This window comes from Balaenoptera borealis, assembly GCF_965194805.1.
Source record: "Balaenoptera borealis genome assembly, chromosome: 7".
NCBI classification, from domain to species: domain Eukaryota; kingdom Metazoa; phylum Chordata; class Mammalia; order Artiodactyla; family Balaenopteridae; genus Balaenoptera; species Balaenoptera borealis.
Window position 1 is genome coordinate 107,025,797 of NC_138864.1, and position 17,044 is coordinate 107,042,840.

The following is a 17,044-nucleotide window of genomic DNA, read 5'->3' on the forward strand; positions in this document are numbered from 1 at the left end:
TGTGTGGAGTCATTGTTTCCTATTTTATTTAATGGGTTATAATCCATTACTATCATTATTTATTATGATAAAAATTGTTCCAATTTTGGCCAAGAGGAACCCCTTAAGTCTTGCTTCTGTGCCTTGTCTCTTGACATATCCCTTTCTTTCTTTGAGCACTTCCTTTCTTCTCGTACAAGATGATCTAAGCTCATTTTGTACCTTCCCTGTCCTATCCCTGGAATCAGCCATTTCTCCAAGGAGCCCTGGTTCCTTTTCCTTTTAGTGGATCTGTACACTAGTGTGCTCTTTGCTATTGGGATATCATTGTTCCTGGATCCTCTTTCATTAATTTTCAAAAATAATTGCCCATTAACTCTTCATATATATCTTTTGCCCTGGTCTCTCCTTCTGTAAATTAGGCCATTGATAGTATCCCATAGATCTTAGATGCTCTCTTCTGATTTTTTCCCCCACTCTTTTTTCTTTCTGTATTTCAGTTTGGTGATTTCTATTGATCTATCTTCAAGTTCACTGATTCTATCCCTAGATATGCCCAGTCTGGTGATAAGCCTAATGAAAGAATTCTTAAATCTGATCCTTAAAAAAAAAAAAAATTCTGACATTTCTATTTGACTTGTTTTTATAGTTTCCATCTCTCTGCTGAAATTCCCTACCTGTTCATGGATGTTGTCCATCTTTTTCACTACACCCCTTAGCATAAATATATTAATCATAGTTAATTGAAAGTTCCTGTCTGATCAAACATCTATCTCATCTCAGAGTCTGGTTCTCTTGAATACTTTCCTGACAATGGGTTGGGGTTTTTTTTCACTTTTTTTGGCATGCCTTGCGATTTTACATTGAATGGTAGTATATTATTTTCCATTATTGTCATGAATTGGGCTGGATTTCAATTCTGTTGTTCCATACCAAAGGCTACAAATTCCCCCAGGCTGGACGGCCCTCGTACTCCTCAGTGTTTGCACTTCACCCTCGGGCTTTCAGCCGCTTCTGCACATGCTTGCCACAGGGGGGCTCTGTCTTCAAGTGCATGTCCCCGCTGCAGCACGCGACTGCTACTCCTTGTTTCCTGGAGCTAGGCTCAAGGTGAGGGCAAGTGGGGTTCTTAGATTTTCTGGTCCAGCCTCGGTGTTAGGCAGGCCTCTGTGAAGGTAGGACTTTTTCAGTGTTCCTGCCACTCCTCTCTGTAGCAGCCAAATTTTGCCTTGTATTGGTGGTAAGTCTTGAGCAGAGATATTTTCCTGTCCCTCCTGGAGAGGTAGCAGATTTTTACTTTGTATCAATGTAGGGTCCTGGGCCCAAGATGATTTTCTGCTACTCCCCCAGGAGCAGAGAGTTTTTGCTTCCACCCTTCCCCAGAAGCAATGGCTCTTTGCCTGGTCCCTGGTGGCAGGCATAATTCCTGCTCCTCTTGCTACAGTTTAAGGCTTTTGCTTCCTATGAGAGAAGACTGTGGAGAAGTGCCGAGGTTTCATGCTTACCTTTGAGTCCAGCCAATCAGCTCCCTGCCCCCAATCTTTCTTGTGAGCCCTGGTTGGAAGCCCCTGGAAAAGAGCTTGCATGTGAGTATGAACTCTCCTTGTGCCTGGGGCTACCAGAAGTTCCAAACTGACATACTTTCCCACACTCAGCCTTTACTAATTCATTAAAATTTTAGCTTATTTTTTCTTACCGTGATGTATGGCAGCCACCCCTTCCTTCTGTGCTCTGACAAGGGTGAAACAGTGTTCCCGCTCTCCTTAAAGGGATTTGTTGCTCTTTGGAGTTCCTTGGTTGCATTATGACCTCGGCTCTTTGATGTACTCAAGAAAAGTTATGGTTTTGTAGATTATCCAGCTTTTTCTTGTTAAGGTAGAAGCTTCTCTTGCAGCTTTCTACATCCTAAGGAGAAGCAGAGCTATAAATTTGTGGTTTTTAAAAAGATGTTTGGCACTGAAAGCCTTGGTTTAATTAAATCTTACAGGGAGGCCCAATATGTTAAATGAGTAAAAGCATACAGCTCAGCTGGAGCCTTCCCCATGCCTACCCCGAACCCTTGCCCTTTTCTCAAAGTATTGAAGTTTCTGTAAAGCACAGTTTGAAAATCATGGGCGTTAGTTATTCCTAATGTACTTTCTCATTGTCAAATGTATAAACTTAATCTCCTTGACCAGTTGTTTGGCCCATGCTTGCTCATCTCCTGCTTTCTCTTTAATATAGGTGCTTATGGAAACTCTGGGCGCTCTGGGGGCACAGTGCCGATGGGCTGCCTGCAATATCTATTCCACTCTCAATGAAGTGGCTGCTGCTCTAGCAGAAAATGGTAAGATCTTTTGTGTGTTCTCTTTGTCTTTGGCTAAAGTTTCCAAAAAGTTCCATTGTTTCAATAAATATCTGTAAGGAAAGTTGACATTTAAAGTTGTCTTGAAAGAAATATTCTTTTTTTTTTTTTTTTAGTTGAAGTATAGTTGATGTACAATGTTGTGTTAGTTTCAGGTATACAATAAAGTGATTCACTGTATATGTGTATATATATCTATATCTATATATCTATCTATATCTATATATCTTTTTTCAATTCTTTTCCACTATAGATTATCATAAGATATTGAATACAATTCCCCATGCTATACAGTAAATCCTTGTTGTTTACCTGTTTTATATATGGTAGTGTGTATCTGTTAATCTCCCCCTTCCCCTTTGGTAACCATAAGTTTGTTTTCTGTGTCTGTGAGTCTTTCTGTTTTGTAAATAAGTTCACTTATACTATTTTTTTAGATTCCGCATATAAGTGATATCATGTAATATTTGTCTTTCTCTGACTTACTTCACTTAGTATGATAATCTCTAGGTCCATCCATGTTGCTGCAAATGGCATTATTTCATTCTTTTTTGTGGCTGAGTAATATTCCATTGTATGTATACACCACATCTTCTTTATCCATTCATCTGTTGATGGACACTTAGGTTGCTTACATGTCTTGGTGGGTCCCTATTCTTGATGAGTTTGCCCTCTTTCTGGGCTTCTCTTGTTAAATATGATCGAGGTAACTGTGTTGCTTTACAGTCACAAATATCATCTTATGTCTAATATTCCATTATTAGTTAATGCTTTGCCTTGTCAGAGCACCAGTGAACATTATTCACTGTCTAAGGTCATATGGATTAGAAAAGAAAATGCTTCAGGCATAATTTTGTGGTCTGACTGGTTTTCAGCAGTTAATGTTTGGTGCTCTGCTTCAGCGGTAAACAGGACTTGACCTGGCAGATTAATATTTGATAACAACAACCACTGACACTTGAAGGACAAAAGAAATAGAGAAGTTTGGACTTTGCCAGTTCCTTGCCTTCACTCTCTGATAGCCCAACACAGATCAGGATACCAAACACTTGCTTCAGAGCTATTGAGAAATTCTGGGAAAGCTCTATAGTGCATGCATACCTCTCTTTTTGCAAGCACTTTGAGTGTTTTATTTGTTCTTTCATTTACAGTCATTCATTTGTAAAATTTTTATTAATGTATAAAATATGTATAGAAAGTACACATATATAAATATATAGTCCAATTAATTGTACATGTACATTCATTTCTCTTTTTTTTTTCAACAAATGCTTATTGACCTACTTTAAGAACAAATGAGAGTGTCTTTGCCCTCAGAATCTTATATTGTGGTTAAGGAGAAAAGACACATATATAAATAATGATAGTACAAGGGCATATATGATAATGCCACAACAGATCATAAACCCACATTTAGTATACAAACAAGGGGCTTATAAAAGTTCAGATTCCATGTGAGATCACTTTCAGCTGAGTTATAAGGCTTCCTTAGGAACATGATACTTAACTGGACAATGAAGAATAACAACATTTGAACAGAGGGAGAAGAGTGTAAGAGTTTTCCTGATGCAGAGGATGGGATGACTAAAGTATAGAAACAAGAAAGATCAAAATGTAGTTGGGAAATGATGAGAATTCCAGTTGGACTGGATGAAGAAGTACATATTTCTGGTTTCTTCTTTTTTGCCTTTAGTCATACTTTTAGCATCTGTCATACTCTTGGCCCTTTTGTTTGTCCTCTTTGGTCTAACAGGAGTGAAATGACCACCAAAGACAAAGGTGAGTGTAAAAGGACTGAAGACAATACTAATCATTGAAGAAAGTCAACCCAAGAAGTATAGCAGAACGAGAGAGCTTGGAATTGGGGAAAACCAGCATCTTCTTGCCAAAATTTAGGGTCAGCCCTTTTTCAGGCTTTAATGGTTTCTCTTTGTTCTTTTTTCTCAGGATTTCCTGTGTTTGCCTGGAAAGGAGAGTCAGAAGATGACTTCTGGTGGTGCATTGATAGATGTGTGAATGTGGAGGGCTGGCAGCCAAACATGGTGGGTTAGATCTCTGCCAACACAATTCTGTTGGGGCCTGGAGGTATAGAGAGGGAGAGTGTGGTCTGGGAGAGGGTTTCCCAACAGGAAGGAAGGCAAATGCTTCCTTTTCCATCTGATATACCTGGGCTTCTGGCAGAACTAGATGCTTATGCTTAGGACATCCCAAGAATATTCAACCTCTTTATAGCCTCAAAGTGCTTTTCATTGTCAGTGCTGATCTCAGAAGCACTCATATTCATCAGCAACATTAAAATACTGCTCAGGGTTCACACATGACTGGTTAAAAAGTAAGATTAATGAGTTACCATCCCCTACCACTGCTTACCACCACCCCCTACCCCCCACCCACCCCGCCCGACAACATCAATGATTAAAGCACACACATGCACACACAGCTCCTATGGTACTTAGGTTTCTTTCTAGAATCACATGCTAAATTTATAGTAAACCTGAAGGGATTCCAAGTTCAAATTTCTTCTCTTTATTCATTTCTCACCTGAAGAAAGATGAATAGGCAAAGTTTTGGGGTCTTAATTTTTGCTTAGTTTTTATTTTTGTTTCATTTTTTAAAAGATCAAGTGCTTGAAGGCTGAGAGCATATTAGATTCACAAGGGGAAGCAAAAAGCTTCACAAAGTACGATGCACTCCTGCTTTGCAAACCTTTCTGCATATGGGTGAGAGGAGAAATTAGGGAATCAACTGAAACAAGAATCCTTGAAGCTCTAGTCCAACTATTGCTTACTGCTAAAGACTGCAGAGCAGGCTTCACCTGGGACACAGCAGAGAGAAGCAGCCTGTCTTTCTGGATTCTGTCATCCAGGTCACATTGCACCAAGTGTTGGTTTGAGGAAGCTGGGTTAAAACCTTTGTATCCTGAAAGGGAGGGAGGACTCAGCTATAAGATGAGTCAGCTCATTCCAGCGGAGTTTAACGGTGACAGAAGGGAGTGTGACTGACAGGTGCTAAAGAAGATATGCCAGGGGGGTTCTACTGGAAATAAAACATTAATTTTATAGTCATGAACATAAGGAGGACAGGCGATTGTACATGGAGAGCTTTTATAGACTGTAGAGCCAGCACACACTGCTGGAAAGGTTGACGAAGAGAGTAAGACAAGGGTAAGAACAACTTGGAAACAGGATCCATATCTTTTTGGATCCTGTCAAGATCTAGTGCTTTTACTTGCTTGCCAACTTCAGGAAGATTCCCAGGTGACAATAATTTTCTGCAGTAGGACGACAGGGTGAGAATTATGGGCTACATTCATTAAATAAATATTAGGGATAGCACCTACCTGCCTGTATTCAATACCTGTGTTAAAAGGGAAAGGTAGATGAGAATACTGAGACTAAGACACAATCTTTTTTGTCTCTGATCTTTTGTGTGGCTAGGGATCAGAGGCTGCAAGGAAAAACTCCATGAGGGATTTCATACATGTAAAAAGGGAGAGAGAAACTCAGAGGAGCCTTTCCGTTTCTTAGGGAATCTGTTCTGAAGGTTTCTACTGGGAGAAAATGGAGCACTATTTTATGGTATGGAGCAAGTGTAAGAGTTTTAATAAGAATCCTGCCTTGGATCCCTGCTCTCAAATAAGGTTTAGTGGAATCAGAGAAAATAGATCAACAACAAGAGCAGAAGTGGGAATTCCCTGGCGGTCCAGCGGTTAGGACTCAGCGCTCTCACTGCCAAGGGCCCAGGTTCAATCCCTGGTCAGGGAACCAAGATCCCACAAGCCGAGCGGTACGGCCAAAAAAAAAAAAAAAACGAGCAGAAGCAAAATAGATCAGGTGGTAGACATGAGGTTGGAGATTTTGTGTACCCAGGGGTCCAGTATGGCATCTTCGGCACTTGTAGTAGAGTTGATAATTGATGGGACTGCAAAATGGGTGCTTGCCAGTGGAGGGCAGCTTAGTCCTGTGGGTCTTTCCAGGAGGGTGGGTGTAACAACTTGGAAAGTCCTGCCAAGCGTTTCTAACAGCTAGATGAAGGGCTGAAATGCCACAGCCTACTGCCTAATAGTATTCTAATCTGGTCTTTCTTTAGCTTATTTATAATTCAGAAACTTTCCTCTGCTGATGAAAGCTCCAGTGGGCACAGCATTGTGTTTATCTTTAATCCCAACCTGAAATAGTGATGAGCTATTCAGAGGCATGCTTGCGCACCTACATGCTGCACAGTTCCCTAGTTATTTTTAATTTGGCTTATAGAGAGTGTGAGGCTGTGCTAGGCAAAACCCTACAGTGCTGCCTGATCATTTTGGATAGGAGAGTGCCTGTACTTTGGGAGACGTAAAAGATTAACGAATACACGTTTGTAAGCCATCGTTCTGGGAGGGAGACTAATTATCTGGCTTTATTTAAACTAAGCTTTTACTGATGATATTTAAAGTCCTGAATTCAACCAATATAAATATGCTAATATCAAGTTTAGGCTTTCTGACTACCAACAATACAGCCAAGAGCTAATGGTCTAGGTAATCACTTAAGCTATTAGTCCGTAAGAAAATCCTCATTGCGCTGCTGTATATTTTGATCCTAGCGGGTATGTCATTTGGGAAGGTCACTTGGCTGTGAGAATTACAGTTGGCCTTTCATTTCACTGTTTTGTTTGTTTGTTTGTTTGTTTGTTTATTTTTGACTGCATTGGATCTTCGTTGCTGCGCGCGGGCTTTCTCTAGTTGCGGCGAGTGGAGGCTACCCTTCATTGCGGTGCGCGGGCTTCTCATTGCGGTGGCTTCTCTTGTTGCAGAGCACGGGCTCTAGGCATGCGGGCTTCAGTAGTTGTGGCATGTGGGCTCAGTAATTGTGGCTCGCGGGCTCTGGAGCGCAGGCTCAGTAGTTGTGGCGCACGGGCTTAGCTCTTCCCCAGCATGTGGGATCTTCCCAGACCAGACCTCGGACCCATGTCCCCTGCACTGGCAGGCGGATTCTTAACCAGTGCGCCACCAGGGAAGTCCCTCACTGGTTTTTTTTTCTTCAGTGTAATGACTGTTGGTCATTATACTGACTCTTAAGTTACTTTGCATAACCATTTGGGAAATTTGAAATATGACATTATTGATGCTTATTATTGCAGATCTTGGATGATGGAGGGGATCTTACTCACTGGATTTATAAGAAGTATCCCAACATGTTTAAGAAAATCAAGGGCATAGTGGAAGAGAGTGTTACTGGAGTCCACAGGTAAGATTTGACATGGATATGCCTGGTTTTGTGCAGCCTGGACGTATATTCTTTTTTTTTTTTTTTTACAAATTTTTATTTATTTATTTATTTATTTATGGCTGTGTTGGATCTTTGTTGCTGTACGCAGGCTTTCTCTAGTTGCGGCAAACGGGGGCTACTCTTTCATTGCAGTGCGCGGGCTTGTCATTGCAGTGGCTTCTCTTGTTGTGGAACACGGGCTCTAGGCGCTCGGGCTTCAGTAGTTGTGGCACGCGGGCTCAGTAGTTGTGGTGCATGGGCTTAGTTGCTCTGCGGCATGTGGGAACTTCCCGGACCAGGGCTCGAACCTGTGTCCCCTGCATTGGCAGGCGGATTCTTAACCCCTGCGCCACCAGGGAAGCCCCTGGATATATATTCTTATAATCACATACTTATAGAATACATTATGTTAAAAATTGAAACCTGATCTGAAATGATGAGATATGAGTCTGCACACTTGTTTTTTAAATTAACAACACAAATAGCAAACTTAAAATAGTGAGGGGGGAGTAGCTAGGGGAATAAGTGTGGTCCTCATGTTTTCTAGTCGTTGTAATACAATGACTGCTTGTCCTTTTTGGACGAATTCATTTATTCAACAGCTATTTATTGAACTTCTACAGTGAACCAGGAACTACTCTAAGAACGATGCTAGGGATCTAGCAGTGGGGAAAACAGACAAAAGCCTGGGCCCTCATAGAGCTTATGTTCTTACACAGAGAACAAGGATTTAGGGTTCTGTTTCTCAAATGAGCATTAATTCCCTGAGTAAAATTGTAACCATTTCTGTTTCCTGTTATTTACCCAGAAAGAACTGAAAGTATGAAAGTTTTAGGGAAGTAAATTCTGAATAAGCCACCATCACTGCTTCAATATACTGTGATCTTTTTGAATGTATAAAACTCTGGATTGTCCCATATTTTCAAACTTTTAGAAAGGGATGAATTTTGAATAAAACACCTGGTTCTAATTTTTAGTTGACTCAGTTTAATTAAAACCCCTATATACAGATATACATATTTATAGGTATATGTATTGAAGTTATAAAATTGAGACTATTGGAAAGTTAAACTATTTGAAAGTTAAAGTTGTTGCATTAGAGTAGTGGGATTAAAATAGTACTTAAAGTTTCTCTTTTTATAATTAAAAAGGGAAATAAAACTAATAAGCAATTAAAAATTTTACATTTTAATGCTTAAAATTTAGTGGTGGGTCAAAGATTTTCCCCACATGTCTTTTGATTAATATCTTTATTTCTAAGCTGTATACAGATTCTGGAAAGGTATTCTTTATTTCTCTGTATACACCTTATAGGATGAAACTAGTTGTGTCTCAGGCTCTCATGCCTACTCAATTAACTTATTTGTGAAATTTGATATGAAACTGATGGTAGATTGTAATATCTCATTGTTTTATGTTCTTCTTGATTTCCTTCATCCTCAGGCTGTACCAGCTATCCAAAGCTGGGAAGCTATGTGTTCCAGCCATGAATGTCAATGACTCAGTCACCAAACAGAAATTTGACAACCTCTACTGTTGCCGTGAATCAATTCTTGATGGGTAATGTTTTGTTATCTTCGGGATGAACTTGAGTTGTTGAATTGAGGTTCTAAATTTTTTGGTTTTGGTTATTTCTAGAAATGATTCGTGTAGCAACTCTGGATCTATTACTACATCATACTCAATATTTTGTAACCCAAAGCTACCATTGCTGTCACTGTTACATCACACTCAATATTTTATGACCCAGAGCTACCATTGCTATCACTATTTCAAGCAAATCTATTTTACTTTAAAAGTCAGACCAGCCCCTATCTATTGGTGGCAGAGTTTTTACTTTGTCACCCTATCAGGCCTGGGAGTCAGTAACTAAAGTCATTATAAATAAGTAAGTATCTTTGATGGTTTAGGAAAAGGTTCCTGGTATTTCTCTTCCAGGTTATGTTGTCAGTTCTTAAGCTCCAACTATCATACAATTCTCTGGCCACCTGGAAAGTTGTGGTGAGCACAGGGTTATTTCCCAGGCATTTGTAGTTTTTCAAATCTGTAAGGACTGCAAATCTGACAAAATCTACTTAGATATAATATACCAAAAACTGTGTTCGTCTGGTGCCCAGTTTCTGTTTCTACACTTGTGTCCTGAAATTCCTTCATTCTTGCTGGGAAGACTCAGTAATTCCCTATGTGAAACTATTAAGTTGGTTTAGAATATTGCCAAGCCAAATGGTTTCCATCATGTATTAGTTAATGGAAAAGTGAAGAAAGGGCCTGTGGGCCACATTACTAGTCTGAACCCCAGGCAATTTGCAACACCACAGGCACTGGTGCAAGAAGGACTTTGGTTTAACAACTGGTTCTATCATTTATTAACTCTAAGACCTCAGACTAGTTATTTAACCTCTCTGTGCCTATTTCCTCATCTGTAAAATGGTGACAGTAAGACCTATCTCATAGAGTTATTGTGAGGATTAAATGAGATAAGGTATGAATCCTGGGGATCAATGTTAGTTCCCTTGCCCTTCTTTCTAGAACCCTATATAGTAAGTTTAGGATTGAGTTAGATCTTATAAGAAGACTTTTACTTTGAAATCTTTTTTTGTGTGTGGGGGGTGGAGGGGGGTGTTCAATGCAAATTCAAACTATTTTTAATTATTACTCCTATAGAGTCAGTAGTATTATCAGATAGATTGGACATTTGAGTGAATTCTCACTGCATCAGGCTGTTTACAGACTGTCTCTAGTTCTGTCCACATATAACTGTTATTGTGATGCACAGCTTTGCACCTGATAATAATGATTTGGATATATACTCATAAAAATATTTACTCATCCACAACTGTTTCTTATAGATTTTTCAACTCCCAAATCTGTGAGCCTAAAATCTGCCTATATTTAGTAAAAGATGCATGCAGGTACCTCTACTAGCTCATAAACATGGACAGAGTCCCTCCTAAGCAGTGATTACCCTGTGGATCAGGAAGATACTTTAACGTCAGAAATGTATGAAAGTGAAAGTAAGATGGAAGCAGTGGAGCTGGAGTTAAAGTTAATAAAGAAATAAGAAAACATCACCCATCTACTGGAAACCTGCTGAGTAGTAGTAAGAGCTTGTTGGCATTTTCAGATGGTGAAAAACTTTCCAATTGGGTCATGGGCAGTTGCTCCTCTCAGAGGAGTTGAGATGTGACTGGGCGCGTTCAGGGTGGTACGGCCGTAGACTCAGAGGAGTTGAGAGTAGGAGAAGTTAAAGAAGAGGCAAAGTATGCTCCAGGGAAGGCTGCAAAATAGAGAGTCCATATGAGGAAGGGATTAGGGATTGAGCTTCTGTAGCTCTGAGCTGGTTGCACACTGCACCATAAGCTATGAGGGAATGGCCCCACTCAGTCCTAGAGGACACTTCTGTAATTGGTCTGCAATGCCAAAAAGCAAGGCAGGTGCAGCCTTATGGAGACTGATGAAGGAAGACTTGGTAGGAAGAAAAAGGATATCCCAGATAGGATTTTTAGATCATAAAACAGATCGTATTTCAGGAACTCTTCTAGAGAGTTCTGGGGCTAGAAGAATTAGAGAGAAGTCAGAGACTTGGCATGACTCTTATACACCGCCAGACAGCTTACACTCACATCCCCAAAAGTCCTTCCTTGACGGAGGTCTTTTCTATCCTTTATCCTTGAACCCTGAGGCAGATCTGAGTCCCTCAGAGCACAAGGAAATCACTGCCTAACTGGAATCCATCCTGGTCTGTCATCCTATCATTTGCAGAGTAGTGGTGTTGATGAAGTTTCCCTTCCACCACACAGTCATTTGTAGTCACAAAGAGAGAGTCATCTTCCTTTGGGAAGAGAGTCAGAAAGGCTTGTGGGTAGTCAAAGCAAAGGAGGCTCAGAAATATGATTATTGATTTCCTTGCTGTGCTGAGCCAGTCAAGGACCATTCTAAGCCATGGCTTTTGAGTATGGTGGTAGCCCAGCCAGACTTACCCTCTTCACTCAACAGAAACTGCCTCTGCACTTAATTGATATTTATTGAGTTTCATTGGAGTTCATGGAGTTATACTAGTTCCTAGTGAGTGGAGTTGTCAAATCATTAAGAAGATAGGATTTCTACTTTGCCTTTGGGGCATTTATAGACTTTTCAGCAGGAGAGGTTAACAGATGAGTAGAAAGACCTACAAATATTTGTCGGAACCATCTGTCTCAGAATGGCAGGTTTTAGTTGAAGTTTCTTCTGCCTAGCCAGGGCTTCCTAGAGAAGGGAGACCAACTGACCCTACAGAGAAACCAGAAACTGCTCCTACAACTTCTTCCAAGAGACCTTGAAAACAGTAAGGACCTCTATTCTAGCTTCATAGAGAATCAGAGAGAAAGAGGTAGAACATGTCTGAGGAGGACTCAGCCCAGAAAACTCACTACCTCATGTAGTCAGTGTTGGTGTGTTTCAAGGCTCTTCTCCACCTTGTTGCCCATTACCCTCCCTGGTGAATTAATGTGGGACCTATTGGCAATTTTGATACTACTAAATGTAGGACTCATTTATCAGCGTTATGTTTTATGTGTCTAATTCAATAAGCTACAACATTCACATTAAGCCAGAGCTTTGTCACCTCCTAAATAAAAGTTACATTTATGTTTAAAAGTTACTTTGTGGTCTATAGCTTCTTCCCTTCTGTACCACTCCCTAAACAAGGGGAACAAAAAGAAAAAAGGCCTCACATAGAGATGGAATTGATTGGATAGCATGGATAAGAAAATACATATTTTATTGAACGTTTCTTTCTAGTCATTAAATAGTTTCTCTAGGATAGAAAACAGGCTTGCTTTCAACATTAAAAAAAAAAAAAAAAAAAAAAAAAACCCAAACCAAAAAAAACCCAAAACCCAAACATGAAAACAAAGGGGCTCAATCTAATCTCAAGGGAGAAACAAGAGATTTTTCTGATTTAATTTTTTCCCCCCGTAGACTTAAAAGAACAACAGACATGATGTTTGGTGGGAAGCAGGTGGTGGTCTGTGGCTATGGAGAGGTAAGGTTTAACCTTTCAATTATTAGGTGTTTAAAATGTATTTTGCTGAAATATACTAGAATTTTTCACTTGTATGGACATAAAAGTACATTCATTTACCACTTTAAATGGGAAAAAAGTAACTTCAGAGGCCCTCTGGTTAAAGTACAATCTTTCTTTTTCCCTTTGCATTTTTGCTATTTTTTCTTTAAGTTGATTTTCTGACTGTTCCAGTGCACTGTTTGTGATGTTCTTTTAGCTTGTGTTTTGATTATAAATCATTGAGTGTGGGTGTTCTTATGCACATGCATGTGCTAAGCAGGGTTTAGGAGTTTGTTTATGAACTGCATTCATTTTATTTTTTTCTTATTTTTCCCTAAGCGTGAATCTATTCAGTGAAATTCCTTTTGGGGGCGGAAAGGGGGATACACTTTACCAGAAGCTTTGAGAAACTGTTTTCTTTGTGACTTTCCTTATTATGTGTACTTTCTCCTCTTCAGGTGGGGAAGGGTTGCTGTGCTGCCTTAAAAGCTATGGGCTCCATTGTGTATGTAACTGAGATTGACCCCATCTGTGCTCTTCAAGCCTGGTAAGCATACAAAAGGAGATTTGCTTTTTCCTCTCACCACTGTCTAACATATGATCTTCTAACTGCCTCCAAAGAATGGCCTAGTTAATGCCACATTTCATCTTAGAGGGGCCTAGGTCCTGAGAAGCTGCCCAGATCCTGAGAGGCTGCTATTAACTGTAAGTGCCTGTCTTTCAAAGATCTAGGAGCTCTGCTCTGAGAGAGCAGAGACTGTCAGAAGCTATAATTTAGAACTCCTGTGGCAATAGTAACAGGGGTCGCCTTGAGCCAGAGAGCAAGTAGCCCCTTATCAGCTCCACATGCCATCCTTCTCCCTTTGAAAACAATGATCAAAAAAGACATAGGCTGGCATCAGATCCTTTCTGAAGTGATGCACTGAAAAGAGTGCTTCTGTCACATTCCTCCCCAAAATGCATAACCTAATGTAATCAGGAGGAAATATCAGACAAATCTAAATGAAGGATAAACTCTACTAACTCTTACTGAAGGGTATATAGGAGTTGTGTGTACTATTCCTATAATTCTTAAGTTTGAAATGATTCCAAAATTAAAAGTTTAAAAAAAAATAGTTCCTTTCTCATCTAAAAATGTGGGTAATCTTATCTACTTCAACTGTGAAAGTTCAGAAAATAATGATATAATTATTACATATGATTATACATTATATAATAAATATATAATTATGTAAAGTATAGAGGTGCTGTCACATAATAAATGCTCACTAAGTGGTAGCTATTATTAAAATTGTCTCTTGCCACCCTCAGCAGGATAAAATACCACTGTCCCTGAAAACTACTGCAAAGTCCCCATGTCTGTAGCCTGAATAACCCACCCGGTCTTTACCATTAACCCTCCAGAGGAAGGCACCCAGCATAGATGAGGCATGGCATAAAGATGTTTCCATAACCATTTTCTCCTGTCCTACCACTCCCCACACACCGTAGCCATCAACACACAGTTTTCCCCAACAGAGTTGTTGGCTTTGTCTGAGTCAGGGCTCCAGCACATGAAGGGAACTATCACCATTCTAGCACTTTTTCAGGGTTCATTAGAGAAACCTGAATGTGCTTTAATATTGACTGAGGTACTGATTCAAACTATCTTATAGACGTGAACTGATCACTTATTCTATGTTAGGTACTGTGCTCTGTGCTGAGGATGAAAGATGAGTAGATGAACGAGACAAGGTCCCTGCTTTTAGAAGCACGCAGACAAATAACCTCTGTGCAGTGTAGTAAGTGCTGTGATAGAGATAAACAGCACATGCTTCTGTAGGAGCACAAAGGAGGAATATCTAACTAAAGAGCAGGGCGGTGAGGGTAGAAAGAGGTGTCAATGGAGCTGAGTCTTAAAACTTATTTAAGTGACTTCTTAGTTTGGAAGTAAGTTTCAGGTACAGGGAACATATGCAAGGTCACCTAGGAAGTAGAGAGCACGGCATGTTTATGTTTAAGAAGCTGGAAGTATTTTAATGGAGCTGGCCGATAGGATAAATTTGGGGGAGTGGTAATACCTGAGTAGGAATCATATGTCAGTATAATCATATGTCAACATAAGTATTTGGGTCTTATCCTGATACCAGACAATGTCACCGAAGTATTTTAAGCAAGGAAGTGACATGAGCCAGATGGCATTTCAGGAAATCACTCTGCAAAATGAATTAGAGAGACATAAACCTAGAGGCGATGAGATGGGGCCAGGGGCTACTACAGCAAGAAATAATAAGACCTGAACATCAGGCCTGCACGTCTAGAAAAGAGGGGATAGATTAAGAATTAAGATTTTAAGGAATTAAGGAAAAAGAATCAACCAGATTTGGTGACAATTTTAATTAGGGAGAGGTAGTAGGCTAGGACATTCTAGTTTATTTGACTCGTAGAGCTGGGTGAACAGTAATGCTATTGATTAAGATAGAAAATATAGAAGAAGAGAAACAGGATTGGTGGTGTGGGTAAGATAATGAGTCTGTTTTCAAGCACAATAAGTTTGAGGTCCTTGTGGGACATGAGGAGGAGCTATCCAGTAGATAATTTGATCTATGGCTCTGAAGCTTTGGAGAGATCTAAGCTAAGGATGTTATTGTGCAAATCAGCCACCTGTGAGGCATCATTTGTAGCCAAGGGAAAGGAAAGGATAAGTGCCGAAAGAATAGAGAAAAGAGTACCCTACAGAGTACCAACATTTAAAGGTTGACTGAGATCGAGAAGGAGCAATCAGAAAAGTAAGAAAACCAAGAGAAAACGGTATCATGGACTCCAAGAGTATAGAACCTTAAGAATGCAAATAATGTTTAATGTAGCAGAGGATATCAAGTAATATTAGAGTCTAAGAAAAAATTGTTTTTGGCATTCAGGAGATCATCGATGATCTTGGGGAGAGCAATTTCAATGGGGTAGTAGGTTCAGGTAAAATGGCACTTTCTAGAAACTTGATTGGGGTTTCATGGTTAACTCTGCCTCCCTATTATCAGGAAGAATTAGGTCCCAGTGTTAGAAAGAACCTTTTATTTCTGTCCTGTATGAACTAAGGAAAGAGTTTGAATTTTTCACTAAGAATAGTCCAGCTGTATCAAAAAGTGATGTAGGTACCAAAGCAACTTGGGTAATAGCTTTTGAGGTTATGTGGCAGAAGGCTCCACAGCTGCTTTTTTAGGTTAATTGATCATGCTTTATTTCTACAGTATGGATGGATTTCGACTGGTGAAATTAAATGAGGTCATCCGACAAGTGGATATTGTTATTACCTGTACAGGTATGATTATGACATATAAGGTGGGGTGGCACTTGGGAACACTTTCATGGAACAAGTGAAAAATGACTGGAAATGTTCTGAACAAAACCAAACTCTAAAAGCCAGAGTTAGTAGTCCACAAAACCAATCTTTCACATTCTTCCTACCTCTTTAGAACTCTGACCAAAAGTATACCATTAGGTCATCCCTAGAGGAAAGTTTCTCTCTAGTCTTTTTAACTATTCCATATCTCCATCCATCCTCAGCTACCTAGGAGATGGCTACCAGTGAGTTTTATTTGGGAAGCTAGATCTTAAATTTGTACATTTTTTAAAATTTTACTTCCAAAAGTGATGTGTATTTCTCCCTAGTCCCTGTAATTAAAGCAAGGCTAGAGCAAAATTCTTTGTAGTTAGAGAAAGTGGAAAAGGTAGTTGTGTTAATTCCCAAAGAGGTAGATTTTGAGTTTTAGAGAGGAATATGCAGATATGGCTACTTACCTTGGACTGAGATATTTTATCTTTATGTTAGAACCAAAAGCCATTGGAATATTGGGTTTATTTTATAATTCTATTTTAAAGGAGGAAAATCAGAATATTTAAGAATAAAACTATTATTTGTAGTCTCAAGGAGAGCTGGGGGCAAAGAGGGACCATAAGAAACTGTCCTTGGGGCTTCCCTGGTGGCACAGTGGTTAAGAATCTGCCTGCCAATGCAGGGGGCGTGGGTTCAATCCCTGGTCCGGGAAGATCCCACATGCCACGGAGCAACTAACCCTGTGCGCCACAACTACTGAGCCTGCACTCTAGGGCCCACGAGCCACAACTTTTGAGCCCGTGTGCCACAGCTACTGAAGCCCGTGTGCCCTAGAGCCCATGCTCTGTAACAAGAGAAGCCACCGCAATGAGAAGCCCGCACACCAGAACGAAGAGTAGCCCCTGCTCACCACAACTATAGAAAGCCTGCCCACAGCAACGAAGACCCAACACAGCCAAAAATAAATAAATATATTTATTTTTAAAAAAAAAGAAAAAAGAAACTGTTCTTGTTTCACATCAATCCTTCGGTCTCTTTTTTTGTAAGTAGCTTTATTGAGATATAATTCACTTACCATATACATTTTACCCATTTTAAGTGTATAATTCAATGTT

General features: G+C 39.8%; 1 protein-coding gene across 5 annotated transcripts in view; it reads left to right on the plus strand.

Annotated features, from left to right (window-relative positions):
- The window catches only part of AHCYL2 (adenosylhomocysteinase like 2), a 174,522-nt gene that overhangs the window by 136,206 nt on the left and 21,272 nt on the right, over nucleotides 1–17,044 (plus strand). For 4 of the 5 annotated variants that reach the window (XM_082399186.1, XM_082399187.1, XM_082399188.1 and 1 more), the window contains exons 5-11: nucleotides 2,203–2,305; nucleotides 4,271–4,365; nucleotides 7,445–7,551; nucleotides 9,016–9,132; nucleotides 12,532–12,595; nucleotides 13,075–13,163; nucleotides 15,844–15,914. In XM_082399186.1, the coding sequence (XP_082255312.1) occupies nucleotides 2,203–2,305; nucleotides 4,271–4,365; nucleotides 7,445–7,551; nucleotides 9,016–9,132; nucleotides 12,532–12,595; nucleotides 13,075–13,163; nucleotides 15,844–15,914 (646 nt within the window). Of the gene's footprint in view, nucleotides 1–2,202; nucleotides 2,306–4,270; nucleotides 4,366–4,978; nucleotides 6,683–7,444; nucleotides 7,552–9,015; nucleotides 9,133–12,531; nucleotides 12,596–13,074; nucleotides 13,164–15,843; nucleotides 15,915–17,044 lie in introns of those variants that run through there. The other variant, XM_082399190.1, reaches the window with a different exon arrangement.